This window comes from Dipteris shenzhenensis, chromosome 24 (assembly GCF_047967505.1).
Source record: "Dipteris shenzhenensis isolate YYH24624 ecotype China chromosome 24, Dip_SZ_1.0, whole genome shotgun sequence".
NCBI classification, from domain to species: domain Eukaryota; kingdom Viridiplantae; phylum Streptophyta; class Polypodiopsida; order Gleicheniales; family Dipteridaceae; genus Dipteris; species Dipteris shenzhenensis.
In genome coordinates, this window is record NC_141619.1 from 39,589,824 (window position 1) to 39,601,095 (window position 11,272).

Sequence of the window (11,272 nt, forward strand, 5' to 3'; positions counted from 1 at the left end):
GGAATGTTCAATGAATGCGCGTTCAAATTTTAACAAAATCGTGGAAGGAGAGAGGGAATGAATGCACTTCCAAAAAAGCAGACGCTAATTTGAAATAGATGATCTAAAGTCAACACACCAACCAATCAAAGAATTTGAAAGAAAAAAAACACATCTGAAAAATGCTAGAAATTATATTTGGTTGTTGTTGAACCTTCACTAAGGCTACCTAAAGGCAGGCCAAAAATACGTTGTGCTATGACACCCGAGCAAAATGAGGTATCCGTTTACAGAACACATACACACGCACAAAATAAACAGAGGAAAGAGAGAATAAAGCTGGTGTATTTCCTGTAGTCTATTTCCCTCCCAAAAGTTAAAAATCCCGGCTTCTTTTCGTTTTTTTTTTGGGGGGGCAAAACAGACGCGTCAAAACGATAGAGCTTAGCTAACGTGAAAACTCTGGATTACAGAACCTCTACAGATCTGTTGTTAGAAGGGTGGTAGAGAAAACTTAAGAAAACAGATCCATCTTCCTAAGCTGCAAAGTAGATCAGTAATGTCGGTGGATCTCAAGGCCACGCATGCGCAAAGAAACCTTTCCATCTCAAATCTGCCAATAACCTCTTCGCCTCTTCCCTCTTCACAGGTGCAAACCTTGCCCAATGATACGCCCACATGCTCGGATGCTCGTAGTGCACCTCCACGAACAGCTCGTCTACAATGCCAGCCATCTCCGGATCCTCCATCCACCTCCTCAGAATCGGCCACTCGCTCCCTTCTATGTCCATCTTCACCACCACTGTGTCGCTGGCCTTTAGTTTCAGCTCCTCCTTCATGAATCTGGTGATGTTCACCTCGCCCTTCGCCTCGTCGTCCCTGTCGCTCACGAACTTGTAGTAGACCGTGATGCGATCCAGCATCCACTGAGGAATGCCTGGGGTTTGCTTCACGGTAAGCGAATATTGATTCGGAGCCGCATAGTTGGCGTCCTCGTCGAAACCCACCTCAGGTTTCTTCAGCAGATTCCGATCTACTTCGAAAGCGTGAACTTCCGTGAAATCGCAGGGGTACATCCGCAGGAACCAGGTGATGCTCGTGGAGAACGCATTGGCGCCGAGGTCAAGGAAAACCCGTCGAGGCCGCTGATTGAGGTCGACACGAGAGGCGAGGAGCCAGGGGAGGAGGTGGGTTTTATCCTCGACGTCAGAGGCGAATCTGAGGGCGAAACCACGACGGAAGTTGTAGGGATCGTCGAGTTTTTCGATGAGGAAGCCATTGACGGGGCAAGGAGCGGAGTCACCGATCCATTTCATGTGGAGCCAGGGGTTATGGGAGGGGAAGCGGGAGGAGTTGAGGTCGAAGTGAGAATCACGAGAGAGGCAAGGGGAGGGAGGAGGAGGAGGAGGGGAGGAGGGGAGGAGGAGGGGGGGGGAGCAGATGAGGGAGGAGAGGTCGGAGTGATTGGCAAGAAGGTCGAGGACTACATAGCTCGAGAGGAGGACGACGATGGCGTAGAGAAGCCATGAGTGAAGAACGCTAGCCGCTCCCATTATTGTAGTCCCTTTGCGATAACGAAGATGATGATCAAGCCCAAGACGAAACGAGTTCCCCTCTCTCCCACCGCTCCCTCTCCCCACCCCTTTTTGGCTTTTCCAACCTCCCACGTTCCCAAGTTTTTTATGTGACCTTTTGTGTAATTTGTCCACGTAAAGGTTTCTTTCTAATCTCTTTAGAACATTCATCTCCCATCCATGAGCGCCCTAACGCACCACGCTTCCCAGAAGAAAAAAAAAAAGATGAATCTCATTCATGTGGCCTGCCATGAGAGAGAAGAAGAAGGGGAAGAGAGGGGGAGAGAGAGAGAGAGTTTTTTACTTCGTAGCAACAATGCCAAGACGCACACAGTAGGCGTATCCGAAGTCGACCACGAGGATCGAACACACACACACGACGACATGAACCAGAGCCTCAACCACCAAGACCCACGCGGGAGAGAGAGAGAGAGAGAGAGAGAGAGAGAGAGAGGCTTGCCCAAAGTGAGAGAGAGAGAGAGAGAAATGGAAGAGGAGAGAGGGAATGAATGCACTTCCAAAAAAAGCACACCCAAATTTGAAAGACATATCCTCTAAATTCAACACACCAACCAATCAAAGAATTTGCAAAAAAAACACGTCTAGAAAATGCTAGAAATTTGTTTTGGTTTTTGAAAGTTGAACCTTCACTGAGGCTACCTAAAGGTAGGCCAAAAAACACCACTAACCCAAGCTTGGGCGAGCAACCCCTCCACCCCCAAAAGGACTCGGCCGGCTAGTTCTAGGTGCAAATGAAATTCTAATGCATGGTGGTCGGCTCAAACTCTCAACTCCCAGACAAGTACTCACAAATCTTACCACCTCAGACATGGCAATGTGTATGGTACCCTGCCCACCCACCACGACCAATTTATTAAGGCTTGGACAAGCAAGACTTTAGGCGTGTAGCCAACCTGAGGATCTCTGAGCCTTGTGCACCATTTTATGAGACCTTTCGATCCCCATCTCAAATAATGGTGCTTGCAGTGCCTACATAATCCCCCCAATCGTGGTTTCTAGTCGAAAACTCGCTCACATCATAACGGGCTACTCACCAACTTCCCCCCTAACAAACCACTCCAAAGTATTCCACATTACAATACCAATTGTTAGTAAATCAAAGCTATTTTCCAAGATTCGAAGATATTCATATTCCATGGAAGCACTACCCCCATTTAATGGTAACTTGCAAAGATTTGTCAAGTCAAAACACCCTTCTTAAATAGAAAGCAATATTGCCAATTTCCTAGGTTATAAGGTGACCATGTGGGTGTACACAAGAAGGGCATCAATCTCAAAAGTGTAGTAGGAAAGGATGATAGATTCGTCCTAACCCTTCCACCCCCCTCTTGCCCCAAGTTCTCTAAAGCAACATGATTATTTGACACATGACCACAAGGAAGACCAGGACTCTGAAGCTCACAAATGGTAAAAGCTCTAGAACAAGAGAAATCGCTCAATGGAGACCGTGAGAGAGACAGAACAAGAGAGCAAGAGCATCTATCAAACTCTAACCATTGGACTTTATTCCACACCACACAATTCAATTATGTATGTACATATACAAGTATTTGGATCAGAGTCCACATCCCCAAAGCCACACACTCACACCTCATTGGCTCCTCACCTTTTTAGTCAAAAACACCATTCACCCATGCACTCTTTGCTTCAATTACACGAAGATATTCTAACATCGCCTCTCAATGCCAACACGTGGCACCACATGATGAGCATTGCACTTATCTTCATTGACTATAATATTACAAGGCATGTGGCAAGTACATGTGTTCAAAATGCCAATGTTACACACGTTCTTCTCTTTCCCTTTAGAGAACTTCATGCACTTACGTGCTTTGAATTAAACTTACACTATCAAACTACGTAAGGGATCCTCTCTTTTGATATGAATACTCCTCTGAGGATTTTTCAGCTTCTTTCCTTCGCACACCTTTAGCGAGCTAAGAGAAAATACAACACATACCAGTTTTCATTTCTCAAAGTACATTTATTGTAAGTCCAGACTATTTGTATAACGATGAGCTAATTGGTGGTTTGATTCAAGAGCAAGTAATCACATTTCTTTCAAAGAAGAATGGTTTCAAATATGCATATGAAATATAATTCTAAAAAGAATGTAATCATGGGTGATGAAAACTCCACACAAGATAGAATGAATTGGCTAAATCCCACTTCATAGTTACATTGGCAATGCAAGAAGCCTAGTTAATGTTTTCTTTGTTCTTACAATGACTTTAACCAATTACATAAAAAACATGGCATTAAAAGACTATTCATATGTAAACATACTCCTCAATAGAATAGAGTCCAAAGGGCTGGAACAGACTTATAATAGAGTTAGACAAATGTATGCTACATGAAAAGAAAATCCCCCAGGCATACTACATAGAAGCATGTAGAATTGCACTATACTTAATGAATAGAAGTCCAAGAACTATTTTGTAAACCTTACACAAAAAGAATCTTTCATAGGGAACAACCCTTTTGTTGATCATTTGAAAGTTTTTGGCTTTCTTGCTTATACACACATTCCCAATGAGCCCATGACAAAGTTGGATATCAAAATCCCTAAAATGTATTTTCACTAACTACAATGAAAAATCAAAAGCATACGATCCTTTTGATCCATCAAGAGGAGACTCTTTGCTTCCCAAGATGTATAGTATCAGCCTTTTATCAACCTACAATAGCTTAGGCTGATATTAACTACTCTAACCTCGATTTGTGATATGTTGTCAAGGGATTAGAAAAAAAGTCTTCAAATTGCAAATATCTCATTATGGTTTGAAACAAGTACCCATGCATGGAATACAATGATTCACAAACTATTTCTTGCATCAAGTTTTCAACCATCAAATTAGATCTCTCACTTCACATAAAAACACTACTAAAAATATCATTTTTATAGTTCCTTATGTTGATGACTTGATCGTCACAAGCTTAAACAAACATTTAATTTCAAAAACCAAAGGTCAATACTGGAGTTTGACATGAAGGATGCATGAAATGGAAAGGGGTAGGGCTAGGGGAAGGGGAAACGGAAAGGGGGAAGGGGAAGTAAAAAGGGGAAGGAAAAAGGGGAAGGGGAAAGGGGCACTTACCTCAAAAGTTAGGTGGGGCTCTTTCTGTGAACTGTGTTCAAAAGCAAGCCTACACAAATCACTCAACAAAAGAACCCATGAGAAGAGGAAAGGGGAGAGACATAAAGGAAAGGGAGGGAAGGGGAGAGACAAGGAAAGGGGAGACATAGAGAAAGAGAGGAAAGGGAGGAAAAGGAAGATCCTGGAAGGGGAAGAGAGGAGGGGAAGAGAGGAAGGGAAAAGAGGGAGGAAAGGGGAGAGAGGGAAAAGGGAGAGAAAGGGAGAGGGAGGGAATCTCGTTTTGTATCCCAAGCCCCTCTCTTCCCCATGCCCTCCTCCTCCCCTTCTTTTCCTCTTGCATGTAGAAAACAAGATTTGAAAGTAGAGAAAACAGGTAGAATCATACTTGGAACTAGAAATGCAGGTTCTTTGAAGAGTCCCGAGAGTCCCTCTGCCTTTCTCCTTATTGCTCGCAATGCCTCTGACGTAAGATTGTGGAAGGGAGGTGGTTGCAAAGTCTGAATGGGAGAGAGTGTGAGGAAAGCTTGGTCTTTGAGTGAGAAAAGTGACGCGGAATAGAGGGAGTAGGTGTTTTTGGTCCTGACAGCGTCAATATTAGCATTAACAAAAGCGTCGAAAATATTAATTACATTTAAAAAAATATCTACCATAACCTTCTTTTTTTAAATAGCGTTGTGTTTGATTCAGTTGTAGTTCATGAGAAAGGGGTGAATGGGATAATCAAACGTGGGTCAATGTAATTTTGGGATGTAGGGGGCCTTCGAATGTGGGCACTTATACTATTTGATAATCGCACCTTCAATGAATCTAAAATATTGTGGGGTTTGTGTCAATGCCCCATGGGGAATATATATATATTCTCTATAGAAATAGGAAAAGAGCCTCGGAGAAGCCCAAAATTTGGCTATAGATCTTGCATGAAAAAGGTGGAGAATCACAAGCTTTCACTACAAATTCCATGAGGGGTCCTCCCAATAAAAAGTAGTTTGATTGGGCATCAAATTCACATCTTTTTTTATGAAATTTGTATTGAGTATGGGGCTATTGAAGGCAAGAAAAGTATGAATCATGTAGAATTTGATTGTGAAAGACGTGAATCATGTAGAGTTTGATTGTGAAAGACCCCTTCATTCCTTCACATTGGTAATACTTTCAATGACAAAGAAACTTTGGCTCACATCGAAGGATACCACATAGGGAGTTGGTGAATCCTTACCAAATTATTTATCGATGAATTTTTTTCTTATTTATTCTAAAAAAATGAAGAGGTGTAGATTTTTTTGTTGCCAATACTAGTACTACTATAACCTATGCACTAAACAAAGGAAAAGTATGATTGCCAATACTAGTACTACTATAACCTATGCACTACAGAAAGGAAGAAGTGTGATTTCCATATAGAGAGAACCTTTGCAATGTGATTGCCATAGAGAAATATATTTTGCAATGTGACTTTGTTAAGCAAATGATAGTAAGCCTTGACAAGTACCAAAAGATTTAAAGGAAGGCAGGTGTCTTGATCATGGAAAAGATAGTGAGGCCTTAGCACATTGCTTGATGAGTACCAACACATTGGAAGGTAGTCAAGAATCTTTGATCCTACCAAAATGCTTATGAATTCTAGCAAGCCTCAACCCAAAAGTGTTTTTTAGGCAGGGCTTAAGCAAGGAGAGATGGTAGAGCTAGAGTTTTTAGTTCTCATCAAGACTCCTACCACTATTGTGATCAAGCCCACTACTACTACTATTGTGATCAACCCTCCTTCTATTACTATTGTGATCAAGCCTTCAATTACTATAACTATTACTGTTGTTGACGATGATTAAGCTTACTATTTTTATGACTACAATGATAATGCCTACCACCATTGTTGAGAAAGAGTCACTTGTTGCAATGGTTGAGAAAAGTCAGTTATAGTGCATGTGGCAGCTAGCATGGAAGCAGCAAAGGTCTAGGCGATGCCAATAAGAAGAGCCCATAGATTCTAGGAAATGGCAGGAATCTAGCAATGGAGACTAATGGTGGGATGAAGTCCACCAAGTTAGCTAGGATATCTTTAAAAGGTAGTGATCTCACCCTTAGGTAGTTGACAAACTCCTATTTAGATAGAAGATTCAATAGAGTAAGTGAGATAGAATAAACTATTGTGTGACTATAGAGAGACTGTTGTGAGAATGTCCAGACACTAAGCTATAGAGTCTAGGTCAGCTCAAGGGCTCATAGATCTTCTAGCCTAGTCAAGGCATAGGGAAGGTGAGTCTAGATTGATATTTGATGGAGCAGTCTCATGAATTGTGCAACCACAAACTTTTGTAATTAGGGAACTACTTTATAATACAATTGGCATTCAATTTCTCTAACTGTCCCTCTCTTTTTACTTAAGCACTCCATGCTTATCTTCATACAAATCACCCGCTTGACGTGTCACCCGATATTAGTATTTTGATGTCTCTTTCTATTTTGTTTATATAATGACTCGTAGCCTTGAATAGCAACACATGGATTGCAAGAGTAGTCAACTTGGGAACAGGGGAAAAGACCGTCAACATTTGGCGATCCTAATGGGGAGTGATGCAGTAAAATTGTTGAGTGGGGAATTGAGTGTAGAAATCTATAGGATTGAGTGCAAAGTTTCCACCAACAACATTCTATGTTGACCCGCTAAGATACACTAGCTACTCTATTTAGAAAATTACTACAAACAACTTCTCTCAAGACAATCTAAGACTATCATCTTGAAGTTTACTTAACGACCGGTTGGGGGTGACTCGATTAGGGGGTGTTCTCAGGCCCCTTTTTAGATCATTCAGCTATTGTTGCAAGAATGTTTGACACTTTCTCATCGAGGAGAGAATGATGCGCGGCATGATGAGAGGAATACCTATGGAGAGGCCATAGAGGTTGAAAAATATGAAAGACCAAGAAGCTGCCATGAATTTGGAGCTGGTACGTGACAACCAATGGAATTGGGAAGAAGATCCAAGGAATGCCTACGACGATGAGCTTAGGAAAGACAAGGACTTAGAAATGAGAATAAAAGAGTTGTTCCTAGATACCACATAGACACTAGCAGTCTTTTAATTCTAAGTGTATGTCCAAGATGATCTGAGCTTTTAATAAAGAAACTTTTTAGAAACTGGCAAGAAGATTTTGAGCAATCATCTACAAAGAGTCTCCATTCTGAAGAGTCCAACAGGTCATGAAATGGACCGAGCTACGAGCAAGGTTCTCCAAGCTAACATTATAAATCTAGTTCCAAAACTAAATAAGGCTCCAATAGGGAACAATAAAAAAGGTCCACATGTGTGTTAGAAGCAGAAGAATGGGAGCCTCAACATAGTCATGGCCAAGCTTCTGACCGAGACTCAGAGTGAAGTCGTAAAAGTGGTGCGTCATGACAATCGTCACTATTGATACAAAGGATAGTTAGTCCTATCCCACCATCCAAATATCAAATACCGAGTCCAACACCAAGATAAGGATGCAGCCATACATGTCATCAAAGGTCGAAGCCGAAAATACCAAAAGTTTCATGGCTAGCTAGCAGATGCCATCTTCTTCAACAACAAGGGCACATCAACATGAGCATGTCCATATAGGGGAATGTCACCATGTAGATGACACCCAAGTTGAGGAGGTACCAAGTTGCCTACTGTCAAAGTCAAATTGGCTACTCTAACCAAGGTCAAATTCTAGAATTTCAAGGGGACTGAAGACAAAGATCCCTACAATCACTTGCAAAGTCTCTTGTGGGTTTTCCATATCAATGAGCTAGTGAGACAAAGGAGGAGTGTATGAATTATTGATGCACTAGTAGCTAAGACAGCTTAGTATTGGTTTAACCAATTTCCTATAAGTTACTTCAAGGATTGGTAGCGAATTTTTGAGGCTTTCCTTAAAAGGTTCTAACAAGAGATCAGTGGGGAGGAAGTCTACACTAAACTTAGTGACCTAAAAAGGAACATGAGTCTGTTTAGGATTTTGTGCTTAGACAGAGAACCTTGATTAATTAGCTCAGTACAGATCCAAATGACAAGTCATTACAAGCTTGGTTGATTAAGGGATCTCTGATCTCCTAAAATATTCAATCCCACAAAGACATATGAAGACTTATTGAATCGGTTTGTTACACTAGTGGAGAAGAGTGCACTCTCCAAGAAAAAGCCCAAAAAGAAGACAGAAGCAAGTATGCTAAGGACGCCTCAACTAAACTTGACAAGCTGAATTCTACTGTGAAAAAGGTCTTGTAGGAAATGGGCTACCAAGGAAAACCAAGTCAGGATGAGAAATGGTGTAACAAGTGCTCCAAGAAGGGACATATAGAAGATGAGTGTAGGACAAAATATCACGAGACTTATTTCAAACATGGGCATGATGAGTCTACTTGCCAGTATGCTAAAAAGAGGACCCTAGAAGTGAATCAAGTAGAGTCTAGGTCCAATAATAAGGAAGCATGACCACCTAAACCCAAGCAAGGCAAGGGTAAAGGCAAAAATGCAAAGGATAAGAATCAAGGACCTTCATAGATACGCTATTACTTCTATAATGGCAACCATATGAAGGCTGAATCCCTTTGTAGTAGGAGCATTTAAAATTTCTCCAAAGCAACAAGGAAAGATGAGAGGTAGACTGGGATGCCAAGCAATAATAGGTCACTAAGGAAGGAGGATCTACCTCTCCCACAGTTGATCCCAATACAGTGACTCACTCACAACAGTAGGCCACTAAGGAAGGAGGATCTGCCTCTCCCATGGGTGAACATTGCCTCCTGAATCACTCATAAATTAAAAGGGAAAGCTCTAACAATGGACCTACCTCCTAATTTGAGTAAGGTGCCTACCAGTCAATCTCGAGAAATCCCAAGTTTTGAAGGGGACTTAATGGACCTACCTTCATAAGAAGGTGCCAGTAGCATGAAAAAATCATGGGAAATTTTCCAACAGATGAAGGTCAATCTTACTATAGCAGAGGTAATCAAGATTGCACCTTATTGCATGGATTTTCTATTACAAAAACTACAAACTAAAGTACCCACTATTCACTGGCTACTATCACCATCATTGATACCCCAATGGTGGATAACCAAGTCCCAGTGATTATAGTAAAAATCAAAATGAAAAATCTTTAAGGCATTATTATGGATGGTGGATTTGGAGTTAATATCATTTGTGTAGCTATGGTGAATAAGTTGTAGTTGAAGAACATGAAGCCATCTCCATTTCGAGTTTGAATGACTAAGCAACGACCTATGGAATGTATAGGTATGCTTTATGATGTTGTTCTGATAATCACCATATAGAGAGTTTGTTGGTTATTCCCATGGAAGAGAATGCATGTCTCTCATTGCTTGGAACACCTTGGTTGAAAAGTGCCAAGATGTTGCATGATTGGGGAGCTGAGTTGATGACAATCAAAACTAGAAATGAAGAAATTCAAAGTCCAACCAATCCAAGCATTGTGCCCAAGAGTGGTAGACCTCAAGATCTAGAAGTAAAGGATCAGTTTCCAGAAGATGTTGAAATTCGACTTATGGAGCTTGACATATCTTAAACAAAAGATTAAGGAAGAAAAGATTGTTGCACAACAACATGTGTATCCTAGCAATTTCATTGAATATGTAGTTGGGGAAACAGACATTGCTGAACCTCAACTCATAACTACTCCATTTGGCTCTAGACAGTTGCTTCTAGAGCATCTCAAGAATTAAAACTAGGATCAAAATAAGAGCCTAAAATAGTAGTCATTGGTGCTTATAGGGTGGATGACTATGTGAAAGAAGTAGAGAACCCATTCGTGCAATATAAGGATGTTTTTGCATCGAGCTATATTGATTTAAAAGGATTCCGTCTAAAAATTTTCCAGCATAGGATTCCCTTGGTCCTTGATGCCAAACTTATCATGCAGCAGAGGTATAGAATGAACCCCAAATTATGCTAAGCAAGTCAAAGCTAAGCCAGATAAGCTCATTCAAGCACGTTTCATCTACAATATTAATAGAAGTGAATGGCTTTTCCTACTCTGGTAGTACCTAGAAGAGTCAAGTATATATTCCCTAGAAATTTGTGGCCAAAGTACATTGAACTAAAGAAGATTTGAGGATATATTCCCCAAAAATTTGTGGCCAAAACATTTGTTGTGTAGGAGGATAAGGTCCAAATTGAATGGTTGGACATCTTCACAGAGACCTTTGACAAGCACATGAAGGGGGTGTGCATGGCACATTAAGCTCATTGTAAGCTTGGCCTGCACTTATGTATGATTTGTAATCAGTTAGAGTCTGGGGTAGTACGGTGGTCAGGAACTCCAAGCCTTGAAGGGCCATCTTCACAGTTGATGCTTACTAGAGCACCAAGTGGATTGGGAGAAGTCCTTGTATAAGTGGGAAAAGAGATAATGAAAATAGGAGGATCAAGGAGAATGTCTAAGGCTAGCTCCATAGTGGAGGAGTCTGAGGTGGAAGTCATGGGATCTCGAGCAAGACCATCACCTACCCTTGTTCCGAGTTCATATGAAAGACTTGCTTCACAATGGCCCAAGCTTTCAAATAGAGATCAACTACTAGTAGATCCCCGGCATCTCTCCATGGCCCGCTCCACCTCG

At 41.4% G+C, this 11,272-nt stretch overlaps 1 protein-coding gene across 1 annotated transcript; it reads right to left on the reverse strand.

Moving 5' to 3' along the window:
- Window positions 1-216: 216 nt before the first annotated feature.
- Window positions 217-1,589, reverse strand: LOC147886589 (uncharacterized). The gene has a single exon (XM_087395528.1). It carries the CDS (start codon window positions 1,530-1,532, stop codon window positions 552-554), a length of 981 nt encoding a protein of 326 aa, XP_087251654.1. The 5' UTR covers window positions 1,533-1,589; the 3' UTR covers window positions 217-551.
- Between the last annotated feature and the right edge of the window lie 9,683 nt (window positions 1,590-11,272).